The sequence below is a fragment of the Labeo rohita genome, chromosome 4 (assembly GCF_022985175.1).
Source record: "Labeo rohita strain BAU-BD-2019 chromosome 4, IGBB_LRoh.1.0, whole genome shotgun sequence".
NCBI lineage: Eukaryota > Metazoa > Chordata > Actinopteri > Cypriniformes > Cyprinidae > Labeo > Labeo rohita.
The window spans coordinates 21,406,746-21,426,534 of NC_066872.1; the positions used below are offsets into that span (position 1 = coordinate 21,406,746).

At 41.8% G+C, this 19,789-nt stretch overlaps 1 protein-coding gene across 2 annotated transcripts; it reads left to right on the forward strand.

The window, feature by feature from the left end:
- Positions 1-2,575: 2,575 nt before the first annotated feature.
- LOC127164168 (gastrula zinc finger protein XlCGF26.1) lies at positions 2,576-16,118 on the forward strand. Of its 2 annotated transcripts, none has more exons than XM_051107945.1 (3): positions 2,576-2,613; positions 4,470-4,616; positions 11,565-16,118. In XM_051107945.1, the coding sequence occupies exons 2-3, from the start codon at positions 4,532-4,534 to the stop codon at positions 13,436-13,438; spliced, it is 1,959 nt and encodes a 652-aa protein (XP_050963902.1). In that variant the 5' UTR covers positions 2,576-2,613; positions 4,470-4,531; the 3' UTR covers positions 13,439-16,118. The 2 variants fall into 2 exon arrangements, with proteins under 2 accessions (XP_050963902.1, XP_050963901.1); XM_051107944.1 differs by having other exon boundaries at positions 2,582-2,613; positions 4,447-4,616.
- Positions 16,119-19,789: the final 3,671 nt, after the last annotated feature.

The window sequence follows — 19,789 nt, forward strand, 5'->3', positions numbered from 1 at the left end:
TCAGTAATGCAGGTTCTGTGATGGTCGTAAATCTCCATCACGTGCTGTCAGATGGAGCGGCATTTACTACAAAGAGCCATAGTTCACTGACAAGCTATGCAATATTGTGTTCATTATCAGAGGTGATACATCTCCCTCAGTGTCACCGCCTCTTCGGCTCTCCGTCTCCGCCTTGGGCTCCCCTTTCCTCGGCTCCATTTCTGTCAGTTGAACCCTTGGCACCTACATTTTCACCCCCATCATGGTTCCTCCCTCTGTCGACTCCCTCTTTTTGGTGGTGATTTGATCACTGCTTGTTTGACTATGATTCTAAATAAAAGCTGCAGATGGATTCTCAACTCCTGTGTTAAGCTCCTACATTACAATAAGTCACTGTACTATAAAAATGTACTGTAGGTTTTAAACCTCATAAATTCTTCTTAACTGCAAAATAGCATTTAAAAGGTCACATTTTCTAGTTTCTCCACACTGTAATACTTTTTCCCTATGCAATTAGTCAGGTGATTCCTGACAACATAGAAACAAATATTGGGCATATATATATATATATATATATACACATACAGAAACACAATCAATATTGCAAACTGTTGCAGATGAAAACAGATGATATGATTAATATCATAAGTTTCGTTGACAGATTCGGAGGTGTAAATGCACAAACAAGCACATAAAAGACCATTGAGATAAGGGGAAGACTGGTGAACAACTTGAGTTACTTGTGGGTTTGTTGCTGACTGAGCTGACTAAAGATAAACTTGGAAGAGGTTAGTAGATAGCAATCATGGGCCACATTATCGTCAGACAGTCTGTAACTACAGACAAGGCAAGACAATGACTGATTGGTGTGCTTTGTTTATGGTGTTGGTGATGAGGTCTGATGATTGTCAGGTGTGTGTGATTGCGTGCCAATGAGAAATTAAGTGCATGTTAGTAGGTGAGTTTGATGACTGAATGAGTGAGGGAGAGCCTGACGTGATTGTGACAATTATATATTGATATTGTCATTTGCGATTTTTTTTATGAAACTCTGAATCTTCAGAAAAGGTCACATTTGTAAAGATTGTAAAATTTTGATTGCAGTTGTAGATCCTAATGTCTTTTTGAGAAAAGCTTGGGTTAAAGATGAATGAACATTTTTAATAAATGAGGGATAAATCAAGCAATCAGTTAACAAATTAGCAACTGAGGAAACTAAAATCGGGCCGAGAAAAGTATGTCAGCTGAGTGCTGAATTCAAATACTGAATTGCAAGTGTCAAGTGAACAATTGGGCATCTATCACATGTACTTCTGTGTGCTTGCACTGCATAAAAGCAACAAGACTCACAAAGTGCAAGAGATCCATGACTTGGTGGCAGATTTAATAAACAAGGCAAATTCCGAAAAAAAGTGATGGGAGTGGTAAGTTCTGCAGAGGATTTACTGATAATACACAAATTAAAGAACAGAGACAAATCTCATTCATATAATGACCAACAAAAATCTACCAAAAGCAGCGCAAAATTAGCGCAAGGATATGTTCGGACAAGTCTTACTCTGGTATTCCAAAGAAATTAATATGAGTGGAAAAAATTCTCTCCCTTCTACCATGCATTCTCTGTTCTCTGCAGTACCTTTTCCTGGCAGCAACAACAGGTGCTGTATCAAGTGCAAAATGGGTTAAGACATGCTTTTTTGGTAGCAGCAAATGATTTCACAAATACCAGTAAATTGATTACCACAAACCTTAGTAAATCATATTGCGGGATTCATTTAAATACCCAGATAGCACATGTACGTCTGCAAGATGTCTGTTAAAGATCTCTTGATCTGAAAAGCATCTGCTGTGCACAAACGTCTGACAGATGTCTTTTTGATGCCAGTTTTACATACATTCTAAATCATAAACATCTTAAAGACATCTTAAGACATGTCTATTTGACATCTGATAGGAAACATTCTATAGTTGTATTGCAGATGAGCAAACACTAAAAAATACATCTTCCAGATGTAAATGCAGTTGTCAAATAGACGTCTCTGTGACATACGTGTGTTATCAGGGTATTCATCTCCCATAAATTTTGCATCCTGAAATAAGGTCAGCTGCAAAAATGACTGTGCATGCGTTTTCATAGCTAATTTTACACTGTGTGTCTTTAGTAAATCTTGACAGAAGTTCTTAAACACCAAAAGAGGGTTTCCACTGGTGCAAGCTGTTAGTAAATCTGGCTGTTGATCATTAATCATGTCATTTTTGTACAATAGCTCCAACAGGATCTTGTGAAAATGCATCAAACTACATTAAATAAAAAGACTTTGAGAAAAGGTTCCTGACTGCTGGTATAAATGATTTGTGCATCAAAACATTACAGCTTTATCTTTAAAAAAAAGGGCAGAATGTCACACTCTTCCACTAGTTTTACATTTTCAGAACATCACTAGACAACATGTTTAAATATGCATGTCACCAATAAATAATCTCTGAATTCCTCTGCCATCTGTTTTACTTATTATGTTTTTGTATGCACATTTGTATTCACCTTTTTGAAGCAGAACTTTTATTTTGGTCAGCGACATGATGTCATAAGGCTGCACCGCTATCTCGCGTCAGTTTTCATTCGGCTGTAAAAAGGTTTGTTTTAACGCATGCAAGGTGTTTAAAATAATGCAAACCGTTAAGTCAGTCGTATTGGTTTTACATGCGGTGTAAAATTATTTGTCATTATTGAATGTAACATTATTTTACTTATCCTTTATGAACGGTATTGTTTCTGAGTAAAGAGCATCCTCACACGAGTAACACAAAAGATGCGTCTCATTTTGCTCCCTACTTGGCTCCGTGTATCATGAATCATTTTGTATTCAAACAAATTCAGGCACTGGCATGTAGTAATGGGAGAAACGTTGTTACAGTTTAACTAATGTCCGTGTTCAGCTGTAATTATTCTGCAGATGTAAAGATCGGCCGCATTTTTTTAATTTTATTTTGACAACATAGGAAGCTGCAAACAGATTCATCTCATTTCATTGTATATTTTATTATTGGCTGTATAACTGCAAGAACGTGTCACACTATATTATTACCATTTCCTTAAAATTACTAACAATAGCAAAGTTTGTTTTCCATGTGCTTTATTGTAGCAAAACACATCCATCATTTATGAAATAAATGAGACGATGTTTGATTCAAAAATATAATCTAAGTGTCATAAAATTTTATGCGATCTGCTCACAAGCAGATTGTCTCAATTTAATAAAGTCTACCAACATATAATCAGGATTGGGGAGTAACCAAATTCATGTAACAGTTATGTATTTAAAATACAAATGAGTATCTGTATGAATAATTGTATTTTATTATGACAAGGTGGTAATAAAATTACAGTTGCATGTTTACCATAATGATTACTTCAAATTTTAATGTCATTTACTTCATTTAAACATTAATGTAAATAGCAGTAATTCTGAATAGTGATTCTGCTACAGTTGTGCTCATGATTTTCATTTTCCCTTCTTTTTCCTGAGCAGTTCAACTGTCTGCTGTTCTTCAGAAAATTCCTGTATTGCACATTCTCAGTTTTTAAATTCTCAGCGTCTAATGCGTATTTGGCACCTTTCCAACAATGACTGTATGATTTTGAGATCCATCTTTTCACACTAATGAGGGACTCAAACAAAACCATTACAAAAGATGGAAACACAAACAGAAGGAAAAACAATGCATTAAGACCAGGGGGTGTAAACGTTTTCCTCCTTCATTTAGTACTGTCCTGTAAAAGCTAATACTTTACTAATATGTTTCCAAGAAGATAAAATAAGATAAGAAGATCAGATAAAAAAGTACATTTTCCCCATTTTTTTAAAACTTTATTGTCTGCATTCAAGATATGTTGTGAAAAACTGATGCTGTTAAAAAATAATATGCAGAGGAAAATAATACCAAATCATCTAGTGAGAAAGTTTAATTGCAGTGGACATTGTGCCAGTTTTTCTAAATTTATGAATATGTGACCAATTGTTCTAATTTAAAGTAAAAGTAAGAATTAAACATGGACACCAGTTAAACTGTAACACCAGAACTTTCTGAAATTCAGTGATTCAATTTCTCAAAGCGATTTGCTAAACATTGCATACTGACACCAACTGCTGCTCATAATTGTGTAAATTCAACTTGTACAATGTGTATACCAATTTGCAAATGTTTTAATGTAAGTGTAATCTCATGAGTTTATCTACAACCCATTAAATACAACTCAATGAACTAAATATGAAGTGTCTGTACAATTTGTCTTCTTTAAATAGTTTGATGTGCTAGTTTTTTGGAAGGGCTTGGCTAATCAGACCATTTAAGACTATTAACTATCACTCTGACTGACCCCCTGACCAGTGCGTTGGCTGCTGAACTAGGGAGCTGATTGAGAGGCATCCAAAGATATAGTTTGGATCTATTTTTCTTTCTGTTAAGCAATGTCATCTTAAACGTGACAGTTTCCAGACATGCAGAAAAACCGGTGAAGCAACTGGGATCCATGTGATATGCTATTATAAAGATGGCGTTTATTAAAGAGGAGAGTGACGACATGAGGATTGAAGAGGACTTTAGAGTAAAACAAGAAGACGCTGAGGATCAGACAGGTTGGTTTTGAACTCCTTCATTTGTTCCTTACTGAAATGTTCCACAATTCAGAAATAAATTCTATTTTTGATCAATATTTGAGTTGCCTAATTTTGGTTTTGTTTGACATGGATCGGGTTGCCTCATTTGTGTGGACATGTTGAGATCGCATAACCAACCAGATAGTAATGCTGCATTCAAGTGCAGCTAGGAAGCTCCTACTTCTAATTTGTGCCTTTGTTTTTACAATTTTTACAATGTGTCATGCATTCAATTATGAAAAATAATAAGCAGCCTATAAAAGAAAAATATTTTGTGCAACATTTACGATAATAAATAATGATAGCCATTTATTTCAATCATGTAATTATGCAACAGTCTGTCTAACAACAAACAGTGATGGGTTGACAATATAGCTGGTAAAAAAACATTTTTTTTGACTGTACATTTTCTCAATTAATTCTGTTGGCAGGTGCTTTTGTACTCTGTCTTGTTTTTAAAAAAGCCTGAATTCAGCTTTTATTTTTGTATTATGTATATTTGTATTGTTATGTATTATAGAATAGCCTTTCTAGTTTCTTTGTGTTTGTGAACGTGTGTGTTTAGAAACAGCAACTTTAGTCTTAGTATTCATATGCATTATATGGTCTTGGGCCTGATGTATAAATGTTGCATACGCACAAAATGGTCATAGAAATGTGTGTACACAATTTTTCAGGCACATATCGGGATTTATTAAAAATACAGGTGTAAATGTGTGCACACTGTATGGACACTCTGTGGTTCTCAATCTTGGTTTTGAACATTTTGCATGTCTCCCTTATTTAACACACCTGATTGAGATCATCAGCTCGTTAATTCAGTTCATGGATCTCCCTCCTAATGAGCTGATGATCTCAATCAGGTGTGTTAAATAAGGGAGACATGCAAAATGTATGGAGCAGGGGGCCCCCAGGATCAGGACTGAGAACCACTGCGCTGCACCAGCGGTTCTCAATTTAAGTCCTGGGGGACCCTCGCTCTCAGTGATTCGAAGAGATATCCATGAACTGAACTAATGAGCAGATGATCTCATGTGTGTTAAATAAGGGAGACATGCAAAATGTGAAATTTCATGAAATCATTATCTAGAAATGACAACATTTTTTATATAAATTTAAACAAATGAAAAAGCGAAATATTCCAAGGCACTCGTGTAGAAAAAAAAGCCTTTAATGGACTGGGCTACATCATTAAAACAATTAAAAGTGTAGATCTACGCGTTTCGGCATACACAGCCTTCTTCAGGATACCTGTAAACAAATATTTGTTGTGGATGTGCTACTTTCAAACAATTATTCTGTGGTATGTTGTGTTTTAATGTTTTAACCAAAGCAAGGATTGCTTGGTGCATGACAATTCTGCTTTTAATTGTGTACTAAATAGCAAAACTCTGATGTTCTGAGAAAATATTTTTGCACGAATAATGATCATTGATGGAACATAGACAATAATGACAGACACCGAATAGAAATGTAATGTCTCAAAAGACATTTATAATCCTCTGTCACGGAGGCAAGACAAGAAGTGGTCTGACGAGAATAGGTCTCTGTGTTGCGTGACGGAGAACTCAAACGCGGATACACACGAGTGAGCAGGTTAGCCACGCAGTTATTCTGAGAACGCTCCGGTAAAGGAGTAGAGATTTCCACCAGGAAACCCGCGTTCTCATACACACACAGAAGGTATATAAAGGTTCCGCTAAGCGGTACTCACGTGAGTTGAGTTGGAGAGATGATGCGACCTTACAGAGACGTTCAAACATGAACTCAATGTCCGGTGCTGACTGAACCTTGCTTCCTGTTTATATACCTGCGGAGATTACTTCCGGGACCTCGTGACCTCACGTGACTCGGTGCGTGTGACAGTACCCCCCCCTCCAGGGCCGGCACCAGACGGACCCGGAGTGGAGGATACCCGACGACGGTAGTCCTGGATGAGAGCTGGATCCAGAATGAACCGTCCGGGAACCCATGACCGCTCCTCCGGGCCGTAGCCCTCCCAGTCCACGAGGTACTGGGTGCCTCGGCCACGGGGCCGCGAGTCAAGGATTCTCCGAACGGTGTAAGCAGGACCACCGTCCACAATCCGGGGGGGGGGGAGCGGGAGCCTGAGGAGACAGAGGAGAGAAGAAAACAGGCTTTAGTTGTGATTGATGGAATATGGGATGGACCCGGAGGGAGGCAGGCAGCTGGAGCCGAAAGGTGACAGGGTTCAGGCGATGGGTGATCTTGAAGGGTCCGATGTACCGGGGGGTGAGTTTTCTTGAGTCGGTCTTGAGGTTGATGTTCTTGGTGGATAGATAAACCCTGTCACCTACATGGAACAATCGTCCCGGAGGGTGTCGGCGGCGGTGCTGCACGACGTAGCGTCGGTTGGCCTTTTGAATGGCAGCACGAGCGTGGTTCCAAAGCCGCCGACACCGGCGGACCAACTGTTGGGCAGACGGAACTTCAACCTCCGGCTCCTGATGTTCGAATATGGGAGGTTGAAATCCGTAGCATACCTCGAATGGACTTAGGCCGGTGGCGGTGGAGGTGTGGAGGTTGTTGGACAGTTCGGCCCAGACGAGGTAGCTTGCCCAGGAGCGCTGATGTTCACTGGTAAAGCATCGGAGGAAGCGCTCCAGTTGTTGGTTGGCCCGCTCCGTCTGGCCGTTAGTCTGTGGATGGAACCCTGATGATAGACTGGAGGTGGTGCCGACCAGACGGCAGAAGGCCTGCCAGAACTTGGCCGTGAACTGGGGCCCTCTGTCCGAGACGATGTCCTGGGGGAACCCATGCAGGCGGACTACGTGTTCTAGAATGAGTTCTGCGGTAGTTTTTGCAGAGGGGAGCCCGGAGAGAGCCACCAGGTGCACAGCTTTGGAGAAGCGATCCACGATGGTGAGGATGGTGTTCTTTCCTTGGGACTCAGGAAGCCCAGAGACGAAGTCGACGGAGATGTGGGTCCAGGGGCGTTTGGGGATGGGGAGGGGCTGCAACTCCCCGGTGGAGGGCGCATTAGGGTTTTTAGAGCGGGCACAGATGTTACAGGCCAGGACGTACTCCTGTACGTCCCTCCGCAGCGTCCTCCACCAAAACGCTCGACTGATGAAGTGGGTGGTTCTCTGGACTCCCTGATGTCCAGCCAACGTGGAGTCGTGTCCCCACTGGAGCACCTCCTGGCGCAGATGGTTGGGAACGGAAGAGGCGTCCAGCGGGTGTCTCAGGTGGCGGAGGTTCTTGGCTGTGACTCTGGCGAACTCTCTCTTCTAACCCCCACCGGATAGGAGCCAAGATGATCTGAGAAGGCAGGACAGGCGCGGGATCGGAGGTGACGGTGTCCTTCTGGTGTTGACGGGAGAGAGCATCGGCTCTGATATTTTTGGATCCGGGACGGTATGACAGGTGAAAGTCGAAATGTTCAAAGAAGAGAGCCCACCGCGCCTGCCTGGGGTTGAGTTGTTTGGTCTGCTTGATGACAGTGAGGTTCTGGTGATCGGTCCAGACGGTGAACGGCTCACTGCCGCCCTGGAGCCAGTGACGCCATTCCTCCAGAGCCCACTTGATGGCCAACAGCTCATGGTCCCCAACCCCGTAACGCTGCTGAGTGGAATTAAACTTTCTGGAGAAGAAGCTACATGGGTGTAACTTCTCGTCTGGACCACGTTGCGAGAGGACCGCTCCTACGCCCACATCGGATGCGTCCACCTCGACAACGAAGGGTTTAAGGGGATCCGGATGGGTGAGAACTGGAGCTGTGGTGAACTGGTGACAGAGTGTGTTGAAGGCTTGAATGGCTTCCGGGGTGAGTTGAAATTCTCCGCGTGATGGTCTTGTGAGAGCAGTGAGAGGTGCTGCAGTTGAGCTGAAGCCCCGGATGAATCGCCGATAGAAGTTAGCGAACCCCAGAAAACGCTGGAGCTGCTTGAGCGACGTGGGTAGGGGCCACGACCGCACAGCCTCCAGTTTCTGGGGATCCATGGCCACACCCTGAGCAGAGATGATGAAGCCCAGGAACGTGGTGGAGTGCTGGTGGAAAGCACATTTCTCCAACTTACAGTACAACTGGTGGGCCAGCAACCTCTGGAGTACTGCTCGGACATGCTGGGTATGCTCTTCTATGGTCTTGGAGTAGATGAGGATGTCGTCCAGGTAAGCGTAGCACCATCTACCCAGCATGTCCCGGAGAACATCATTAATGAAGTGCTGGAAAGCTGCTGGACTGTTGCAGAGGCCGAAGGGCATAACGAGGGTCTCGTAGTGACCGGTGGGGGTTATGAAGGCCGTCTTCCACTCATCGCCCTCCCTGATGCGTACTAGATTGTAAGCGCTCCGTAGATCCAACTTCGTAAAGAAGTGGGCACCAGAGAGGGCGTCCAGGGCGGTGTTGGTAAGAGGAAGTGGGTGACGGTTCTTCACGGTTATCTGATTGAGCCCTCGGTAGTCGACGCACGGTCGGAGACCCCCGTCCTTCTTTTTGACAAAGAAGAACCCCGCGGCCGCCGGGGAGCTGGAGGGTCGGATGGTACCTGCGCGAAGACCCTCCGCTACGTACTCCTCCATCGCGAGCTGTTCCTTGGCCGACAAGGAGTACAGGTGACCGCGGGGGCGGTACCGCGCCTGGCACGAGATCGATAGCGAGGTCGTAGGGGCGATGAGGAGGCAGCCGAGCCGCGCTACGCCTGCTAAAGACCTCGACCAGGTCGCGGTACTGGACGGGGATGGCTTCGAGGTCGACGTCGAGGGCCCCGGGCTCCCCTGAACACGTCCCAACCCTGGCCCGGAGACAGAGCTCCTGACAGGTCGCCCCCCCAGTGAATGATCCGATGTGACGTCCAGGAGATGAGGGGGTCGTGAGTGACGAGCCAGGGATGGCCGAGAATGATGGCTGGTGAGGGAATCTTTGTGACATAGAATTGAATGGTTTCGGAGTGATTTTCGATGACGAGGGTGAGCTCTTGAGTTCGGTGAGTGATGGGGCTGAGCGTGAGGGGACGACCGTCAATGGCAGTAACTTTCAGCGGCTGGGATAACGCCTCGATTACAATCCCCATTTGGGCAGCATAAGCCTGATCGATGAAGTTCCCAGCCGCACCCGAGTCAACGAATGCGGTGGTCTCGATCCGTCGGTGGCCCATGAGGATTGATACCTGCAGCAGCAGCCGGGAAAAAACGGACTCGGGGTAGGGTTTCGCAGTATTGGGACCAGATGAGGACCTCCCCCTCCTCACCTGGTCTGCCCGTTTCCCGGCCGGAGAGGGCAGATTGCTCGATGGTGGTCCGGGGAGGCGCAATAGGCACACAGACCCTCGCGGTAGCGTCTAGCCCTCTCTGCCGCTGACAGGGAGGTGCGCCCTATTTGCATGGGTTCCCCGGCTCCGGTTGAGTGGGCCTCTGAGGCGATCGGTGGAGGTGATGGAGACGCAGCGACAGCATGGGAGGTGGATGGTTCAGAAATCCTCTGGTGACCGGTGGCTCCTGGAAAAGAACGGAAAACAGTTTTAGTGTTGTGGTTCATCCGCTGATCCACCCGGAGGGCCAGCTGTATCATGCCCTCCAGGGTGTCAGGGAGCTCCCGCACAGCCAGTTCGTCTCGGAGACGGGTGGAAAGTCCTTCGTAGAAGGCTGTGCGGAGAGCTGAGTTAGACCAGGTGGTTTGAACGGCGAGGGTGCGAAATTCGGTGGTGTACTTGCTGACGCTGCGACTCCCTTGCTTGAGATGGTACAGCCTTGAATCAACCTCCACCTCGCTCTCAGGATGTTGGAAGACGGTTCTGAGCTCGGAGGTGAATGCCGGGTATGAATGCGCAACGTCTCCGTCAGCCTTCAGAACCGCCGTAGCCCACTCGGCTGCCTGCCCAGTAAGCAGTGAGGTGAGAAGTGCGATCCTGCTGCGATCAGAGGGGTATCTGGAAGGCTGAAACTCAAAGACCAGGTTAAGGTTGGTAAGGAATACGTCGCATTTGGTTCCGGACCCATCCCATTTGTCCGGAAGCGATATCTTGGGATGACTGGGGGGGTTTTGCCCCTGGTCCTAATTCTAAATCTTTTCGTGTACCATCTGGAGCCTTTTGCGGAATCACTGCTGTAGACTAATACTACTATCTTTTTAGTAGCTTAGCATATTTTTTTTGTTTTACTTTTTTTTAATCTTTTTATGCCTTTTATTGTGATATGACAGTAGAGAGATGACAGAAAAGAGCTGGGAGGAGAGAGGGGAGCGGGATCAGCAGAGGACCTCAAGATGGGAATCGAACTCGGGTCGCCATGACCACAGTTGTGCTATATGTCGACGCACTAACCATGAGGCTATTAATAATACAATTAAAATGAGCATATTTTTGCAATCTTGTGCCGCTTAGGGAAGTTCATTGTTGCATCCTTTTTGAGAAGCACCATTTTAAAGCAGTGTTTCCCAACCCCCAGTCCTTGGCTGTATTCCACTTCGTTGTACATATACACTCATGAACTTCCCTAAGCACTTCCTCTTTGACGTTTTCCATTTTGGAAGTATGCTCCACTCAAATGGGCCCTCTGGTGACAAGAAAACTGTTCTTATGGGCCTTTTTTAAAGACTTTTGCCAGTAGCAGGTGCATGGTGCATCAGTTTGGCATACCCAGGATCTATCCATTTGCGACAGCTGAGGCAACCTATTGCTGCAAGTGGATCTCTCTGAACAGTCTCAACAGTGGCTTAATTTCACTGATACATTACCTTTTTTTTAAATGTGATCTTAAAGTTATATTATGTTGTGTTTATCAAAATAACACATTGCATTTAATCCACTTCATCTGTGATAAAGTATGCACCAGCTTGAAAGTTCTGCGATTACAGGAAACACCTCTTTCAGTAGGATTTTTCAGTAGGTGTTGATGTTTTGATGCTTCAGTGCTGGTTATGTTGGTACTGATGTCTGTTGTTTTTGTTTCTTTTTCCCACTTTAGATCTGATCATACTGAAAGAAGAAGGCCCTGAGATGAATGAAATAGAAAAAAAAGATCAGTATGAGAAGCATCACGATATCACGATTGGAGAAAAATCCACACAGACTGGAAAGACTTCCTCACGAAAAAGAGCTCAAAAGACAGAATCTAACAGTTATTTTACCTGCCCTCAGTGTGAAAAGAGTTTCAATCAAAAACAAAACCTTGAAGTCCACATGAGAGTTCACACTGGAGAGAAACCTTTCAGCTGCCAACAATGTGGAAAGTGTTTCACTCAAAAAGGAAACCTTAAGAGTCACTTGAGAATTCACACTGGTGAGAAGCCTTACACCTGCAAACTGTGTGGAAAGAGCTTCACAGCAGAACCAAACCTTAAGTATCACATGAACATTCACAATGGAGTGAAGCCGTTCACTTGTGATCAGTGTGGAAAGAGTTTTACACGTAAAGTAACCCTTAATTACCACATGAGAAGTCACTCAGGAGAGAATGGCTTAATATGTCTTGATTGTGGAAAGAATTTCAGTCATAAAGTAAGCCTCAAGACTCACATGAGACTTCACACTGGAGAGAAGCCTTACAAATGCCCTCAGTGTGGGATGAGTTTCACATATAAAGCATCCCTCGATTCCCATGTGGGGAATCACAGTGGAGAGAGTCCTTATGCCTGCAAAGTGTGTGGAAAGAGATTCTCGCTAAAAGGAAATCTTAAGACTCACATGAGAATTCACACTGGAGAGAAGCCGTTCATATGTGTTCAGTGTGGAAAATGTTTCACACGTAAAGTAACCCTTAATTGCCACATGAGGATTCACTCAAGACAGGATTGTTATATATGTCATGAATGTGGAAAGAGTTTCCCAGACATGAAGCAACTGAACAGTCATGTAATAATTCACTCCGGAGAGAAGCCTTTTAAATGCCAGCAGTGTGGAAAGGGATTCCAATTCAATAAAAACCTTAAGACTCACATGACAATTCACACCAGAGAAAAGCCTTTCAGATGCCATCACTGTGGAAAGAGTTTCAGTTATAAAGTAAGCCTTAAGACTCACATGAGACTTCACACTGGAGAGAAGCCTTATACATGCCCTCAGTGCGGAAAGAGTTTTACATACACAGCAACGCTTAATGCCCACATAAGAAGTCACACTGGAGAGAGGCCGTTCATATGTGGTCAGTGTGGAAAGAGTTTCACACGTAAAGGAAACCTTAATTACCACTTGAGGATTCACTCAAGAGAGAACTCTTTTAAATGTTGTCAGTGTGGAATGAGTTTTACAGACAGGAATCACCTTAAGATTCATGTAATTACTCACATCGGAGAGAAGCCTTTCATGTGCAATCACTGTGGAAAGAACTGCACAAACAAAGCGAATCTTGAAGTTCACATAAGAGTTCACACTGGAGAGAGGCCTTTCAGCTGCCCTCAGTGTGGGAAGAGTTTTACCCTTAAAGGAAATCTTAAGACTCACATAAGAGTTCACACAGGAGAGAAGCCTTTCACGTGTCTTCAGTGTGAGGAGAGTTTTACATATCAAAGAGACCTGAAACGCCATTTGCAAACTCATTCCGAAAAGAAATTACAGTGTTCCGAATGTGGAAAGGGATTTAGAAAAGATAGCAATTTCAAAAATCACCTGCACATTCACTCTGGAAGAAGGCGATTTCATTGTGATCAGTGTAATAAAAAATTTCTTTCGCCGTTGCACTTACAGATACACCTGAAAAGTCATGCGGATGTGAGACGCCATTTGTGTTCTTTGTGTGGAAAGAAGTTTAAATGGCTCAGCAATTTAAGATGGCACCAGAAAATACAGATCTGTGTGAAACTGTCTATGTTCACACCTCAGCTGAATGTGGGCCAAATCTGATTGTCCAGCTTCATGACCATTTGCATCCTTTATCTCTGTATTCTTTGTCTTGGGGCTTTTTTCTTTTCTTTTCTGATATACATAGGAACTTTTGCGGCCACACATCAATATTTCTTTTGCTATATAAAATATTGAGTCGTTGTAGTAGACACCATCTAATTTTGATTCTATAGAGGCGTCGCTACATTCCATATACTGATACACTATATTGCCAAAAGTATTTACTCACCTGCCTTGACTCGCATATGAACTTAAGTGACATCCCATTCCTAATCCATAGGGTTCAATATGACGTCGGTCCACCCTTTGCAGCTATAACAGCTTCAACTCTTCTGGGAAGGCTGTCCACAAGATTTAGGAGTGTGTTTATGGGAATTTTTGACCATTCTTCCAGAAGCGCATTTGTGAGGTCACACACTGATGTTGGATGAGAAGGCCTGGCTCTCAGTCTCCGCTCTAATTCATCCCAAAGGTGTTCTATCAGGCTGAGGTCAGGACTCTGTGCAGGCCAGTCAAGTTCATCCACACCAGACTCTGTCATCCATGTCTTTATGGACCTTGCTTTGGAAGAGGAATGTTGGAAGAGGAAGGGGCCAGCTCCAAACTGTTTCCACAAAGTTGGGAGCATGGAATTGTCCAAAATGTCTTGGTATGCTGAAGCATTCAGAGTTCCTTTCACTGGAACTAAGGGGCCAAGCCCAGCTCATGAAAAACAACCCCACACCATAATCCCCCCTCCACCAAACTTTACACTTGGCACAATGCAGTCAGACAAGTACCGTTCTCCTGGCAACTGCCAAATCCAGACTCGTTCATCAGATTGCTAGATGGAGAAGCGCGATTCGTCACTCCAGAGAACACGTCTCCACTGCTCTACAGTCCAGTGGCAGCGTTCTTTACACCACTGCATCCAACGCTTAGCATTGCACTTTGTGATGTATGGCTTGGATGCAGCTGCTCGGCCATTGAATCCCATTCCATGAAGCTCTCTGCACACTGTTCTTGAGCTAATCTGAAGGCCACATGAAGTTTGTAGGTCTGTTGCGATTGACTCTGCAGAAAGTTGGCGACCTCTTCGTACTATGCGCCTCAGCATCAGCTGACCCCGCTCCGTCAGTTTACGTGGCCTACCACTTCGTGGCTGAGTTGCTGTCGTTCCCAAACGCTTCCATGTTCTTATAATACAGCTGACATTTGACTGTGGAATATTTAGGAGCAAGGAAATTTCATGACTGGACTTGTTGCACAGGTGGCATCCTATCACAGTTCCACGCTGGAATTCACGGAGTTCCTGAAAGCAACCCATTCTTTCGCAAATGTTTGTAAAAAGAGTCTGCATGCCTAGGTGCTTGATTTTATACGCCTGTGGCCATGGAAGTGATTGGAACACCTGATTCCGATTATTTGGATGGGTGAGCGAATACATTTGGCAATATAGTCTATCTCTGAATCATAATATTAGTTAAACTTCTGTCTTGCTGAGAATTACTACAATACACAGTTTTAGAAAGACTGTAAATAAAAGGACATAAACTTAACGAAATAATGAACATTGAACTTCCTATTCATCATTAGTGAGAGAATGCACAGTAAAGATCAGGGTTGCCAGGTTTTCATAACAAAACCCGCTCAATTGCTACTCAAACCTAGCCCAAAACTAGCCCAATCACATTTCGAGGAGGTCCACCGTTAAAAATTGTGTTCCAGGGAATAAAATACAGGGTTTTTTTGTCGATGTTCCCCTGGTAAATTTGTATTTCAGGGGCCAAATATGACATTATTGGGGTCTCTTCAACCTGCGGACATCAAAAACAACCTGCTGCAACAGTGTTAATGTAGCCCAATTTCGCAAGAAAACCGCAGACTTGGCAACACTGTTAAAGATGGATGTAAGGTGTCATCTAGTGACATCTGGAAGCTATGTTTTGTAATAGCAGTCCGACTTCTGATATTTTTTTTTTTTTTTAGCTTATTAGTCTAGTTAATGTAATTTGTGCAATGCACACTGTTAGCACAGCATTACAACTAATGCAGTGAAGGTCAAAGTAAACATCCGTTTTGATTCAAATTACTTTTAAAGTATACTCCAATTGATGCCGTGTGTAAACACAGGTGCACTAGAATGTTGTTCAAAGTAGAATTGTGAGTGTCTTTCAACCCCCCAACAAGCACTTATCAATGTAAGCATCTGTTGCATCTCCTGTAGTTTGTTGTTGTTGTTTTGTCAGCTTGTTTTCTTTTCCGAATGTAAAACTTGTCCACTTTGTGGACAAACTAGTTTACAAGGGCAAAACAATTCAAGACGCATGCGCATGAGCTGAGTGTACAGAGTATGCAATGTTAGAAAAATATGGTTTTGCATGTAGGTATGTACATACTATGCTGATGATGATATTCAAGTTTCTTAAAGAAACAGTTCACCAAAAAAATCTAAATTTGCTGTTAATCAGTGGGTGTCTTCTGTCTGAGAGTCAAAAAAAGTAACACAAAATAAATATTTATGAAGTGAATGTGAAGTGACGTGAAACGACTTTTGAACTAATTACTTGTAATCCAGAGCATCAGATAAGCCAGACCTGGGCAAACTTGGTCCTGGAGGGCCGGTGTCCCTGCAGAGTTTAGCTCCAACCCTGATAAAACTCACCTGTTTGTAGCTTTCTAGTAAACCTGAAGACACTTGTTTAGGTGTGTTTAATCAGGGTTGGAGCTAAAGTCTGCAAAGACACCGGCCCTCCAGGACTGAGTTGGCCCAGGCCTGAGATAAGCAGTCCTGGAGCTCATGCTTTTTGTCACTTCAAGTGAACTGATGTGTGTCCAGACCAAACATCTTCACCAGCAACTTAACACCAGCAAGTAAAGCAGTTTAAAAGAACCCGGCATTACAATGGCTTATAATATAACCTTCTGCACACGTTTCTGCATTTTTGACTCTCAGGTGATGACACCCGTTGACTTGATTTTTTTAAATTACCAAGAACCATGGGTTTAGCTAAAAATCATCTTTACTGTTCAACGGAAGAAAGTCACTTACATCTTTGATGGCCTGAGAGTGAATAAATTAACAGCACATTTTTATTTTGGGGTGAACTATTTCTTTAACAGCTGACATCTGTCTACACTGAGGCCAACCTGCAGAATTCAGTTCCATTTGTGATCAAACACACCTCTCAGTAATGATCAAGTGTTCCTGAACGTCTTAATGAGCTGATTGGGCACCCCTGCAAAACTTGAACAGAATGAAGATGTATACATTTTTCTTATTTTCTCTAAATATCAGTTTTTTTGCCTTTAGTACTGCCCTTCAGAAGCTACAAGAGATACTTACCTGTTTTCTAGAAGACAAGATACATTAAATTTACCCTGATCTTCAAATTCAAAAAGTTAATTTGTGTTTCCTTCTGAAGCATCATCGAGCATTTGAACCTTCTGTAATAGTTGCATGTGAGTCCCACAGTGTGAAAAGATGGATCTGAAAATCATACAGTCATTGTTGGAAAGGGTTCAAATACACACAAAAAACCCAAAGAATTTGTGGGACTTGAACGATTTTTCTGAAGAACTGTAGGCAGTTTAACTGTTCAGGACAAACAAGGGACTCATGAACAACTATTACTTTAAAAAAAAGAACAGCTGTGGATTAATCAACAACACAATATTAAGAATCAAGCATATGTAAACTTTTTAACGGGGTAAATTTTATAAATTTAACTATTATTTTCTCTTGTAGACTATATGTAAACGTCTTTTATGTTAAATATCTTACTGAGGTCAGTACTAAATAATAAATAACATGCATTTTGCATGATCCCTATTATTTTGGTAAAATAATTGACATTTTGCACATTCTGCAAGGTGTATGAAAACTTTTGACTTAAAAAATATACACACAGTAGTGTCATTGTTCAGCTGAGGTCAGTTCAGTGTTGATTCGCTTCTGTTCAATAACTGTGTACAGATTATCACTTACGCATTTAGGTCAATTCAACTGTAAAGCAGTCTGTAGAAAACAGGGATGTCATCCAGCTCGGTTCAGTTCTCATTCAATAGTGTTTGTACAGTCAGTTCAATAACATTGCTGAAAAAAAAAAAAATACTCCACTACAGGACAATGGAGGTGTAAAGAAATGTTTGCCTTGACATCCCTGGTTTGAACAGCATGTTTGTGTCTCTCTACAGCCTTCGGCAGGATCTCGGTGTCAGGAACAAGTGAATCATTTATTTTTAACAGTTGTCAACATAAACATACTACATCTAATGTTTAAACTGTTTAAACATTATCAAATGCTGTAGTGAAATTCCATTACGATTGAGAATTTAGCTGTTTGAGGCAGACAAATGTAGACCAGATTGCTGTTGGTGTGTCATTAGTAGCACAAATACTAGTGGAAATTCTTGATACTGAGGCATTTACTGAACCATTTTCTATGATATGTGGCCTACAGAAAGAAAAGAGAAATAATTACAAATAATGTATGTCTCATTGCATTGATAAAGATAATACTTGTAAATATATTTTCAATGTAAATATCAGTATTCTTATTCACAATTAAATGAACAATAATACAACAGTACAGTAAACATACCAATGGGCTAAAAGTATTGCTCCCAATGCAGTGCTCATTATCCAGCAAAACCTTAAGCTCATGGTCATCTTTAATGAGTATCTGCTTATTTGTAAGATAAAAACCACTAGCTACTTTGTAATGTGTGATGAGTGTATCATACTGTTCTGAGACTTGATAACACATTTGTTGTACAACTGCTGGTACTATACGTTTTTCACAAATTTTAGGATGAACAAGCAATGTTTTTTTTTCTTTTTTGAAACTTTAAGTTAATTCTTAATAAGTAAGGTTGCAATACTTTATTACTTGTTCTGGCTATGCTGTGTCACTGTATATATGTTTGTCATCATCTTTCAGATTTCTAAATCATGGTAAACATATTGCTGTCCACAACAATTTTGTTTTTAAATTTCCTTATGTTTTCTATACAAATGGGAGCTGTATGCAGTAAAATGACTACTGCATAATAAAGAGTTTGTATCAACCCATCAATTTATCCTTCATGTTGTATTTTTACCTTAGAAGGTTTGTTATGCAACATTTTAGGTTTTACAGATTTAGCGTAAATGTACATTTAAAAATCGTATTTCATTCTGAAATCTGTTTAGTACCTTTGTAATACACTGATAACCTCCAAAAGCAGGTGGTGATGAGAAAGTCACATGATGAACCAAAACTCATCACAAGCTGAAAAGGAACACACTAATACATATAGAAGGTACACTGAGTCATTCATAAAAATACTAAACACCATCACGGTAACACACGATAGCCTACTCAAGTAATGCAATAAACATTGATTTGTACTGGTAAGAAAATGAGTTATTTCAAAATAAACAGTTATTTCATCAACAAAACACAACAAATTTAAAAAGTAACACAGGGAATAAATATTACATGATGAGGAATTATTAGACGATTACAGAAATGTCAATTATTTTAATGTTGTACAGTTTTTTTTTCTTGTTAACATTAATCATTCAAAATGAGTAAGATACTGTATAATTAAAATAAAACACTGAAAAAAAAAATCTATTTATATGGATGTTATGTGACCATAAGCCACATCAGAGAACAATGAGAACAATATTAGCCTCTTAAATCTCAGTGTGTACAATATAAAAATATTTTCCATATAAGGGGTTTGGCTAACAAATTTGTATTTCTTATATGCACATTTATTTGCAAACCTAATGTGTATCATGGATAGTTAAATGCAACAACTGCATGTTGGCCTTGTCAAATACAATCTAGCACAATCTTACAAGTTAGACTGAAAAAAAAAAAACATTTCAGAAATACAGAGCAGAGCACATTGGGGTCTCAACACAACCGGATCCAGAGCCATTATGTGACCCAGCACCAAGCGTTCCTAAACCAGAAACTCAAGTGAAAAAAGAGCTTTCATTGTTAGAAAAACATGTCCCACAAAGTGCCCTTCATTTTCAGGATAGCCTGGATGAATATACATTAGACTAGTCACCTATTACTGAGGTCTGGCCCAGTGTCTTCACAGGAACTGGGTAAGTCTACAAGACAATGACTACCACATATCTGACATATAATACATGTGATGACTTAAAGGAGAACTCCACTTCCAGAACAAAAATTTACAGATAATTTACTCACCCCCTTGTCATCCAAGACATTCATGTCTTTCTTTCTTCAGTCGATAAGAAATTATGTTTCTTGAGGAAGACACTCCTGAATTTTTCTACATATAGTGGACTTCAATGGTGCCAAATTTGAACTTCCAAAATGCAGTTTAAATGCAGCTTCAAATGGC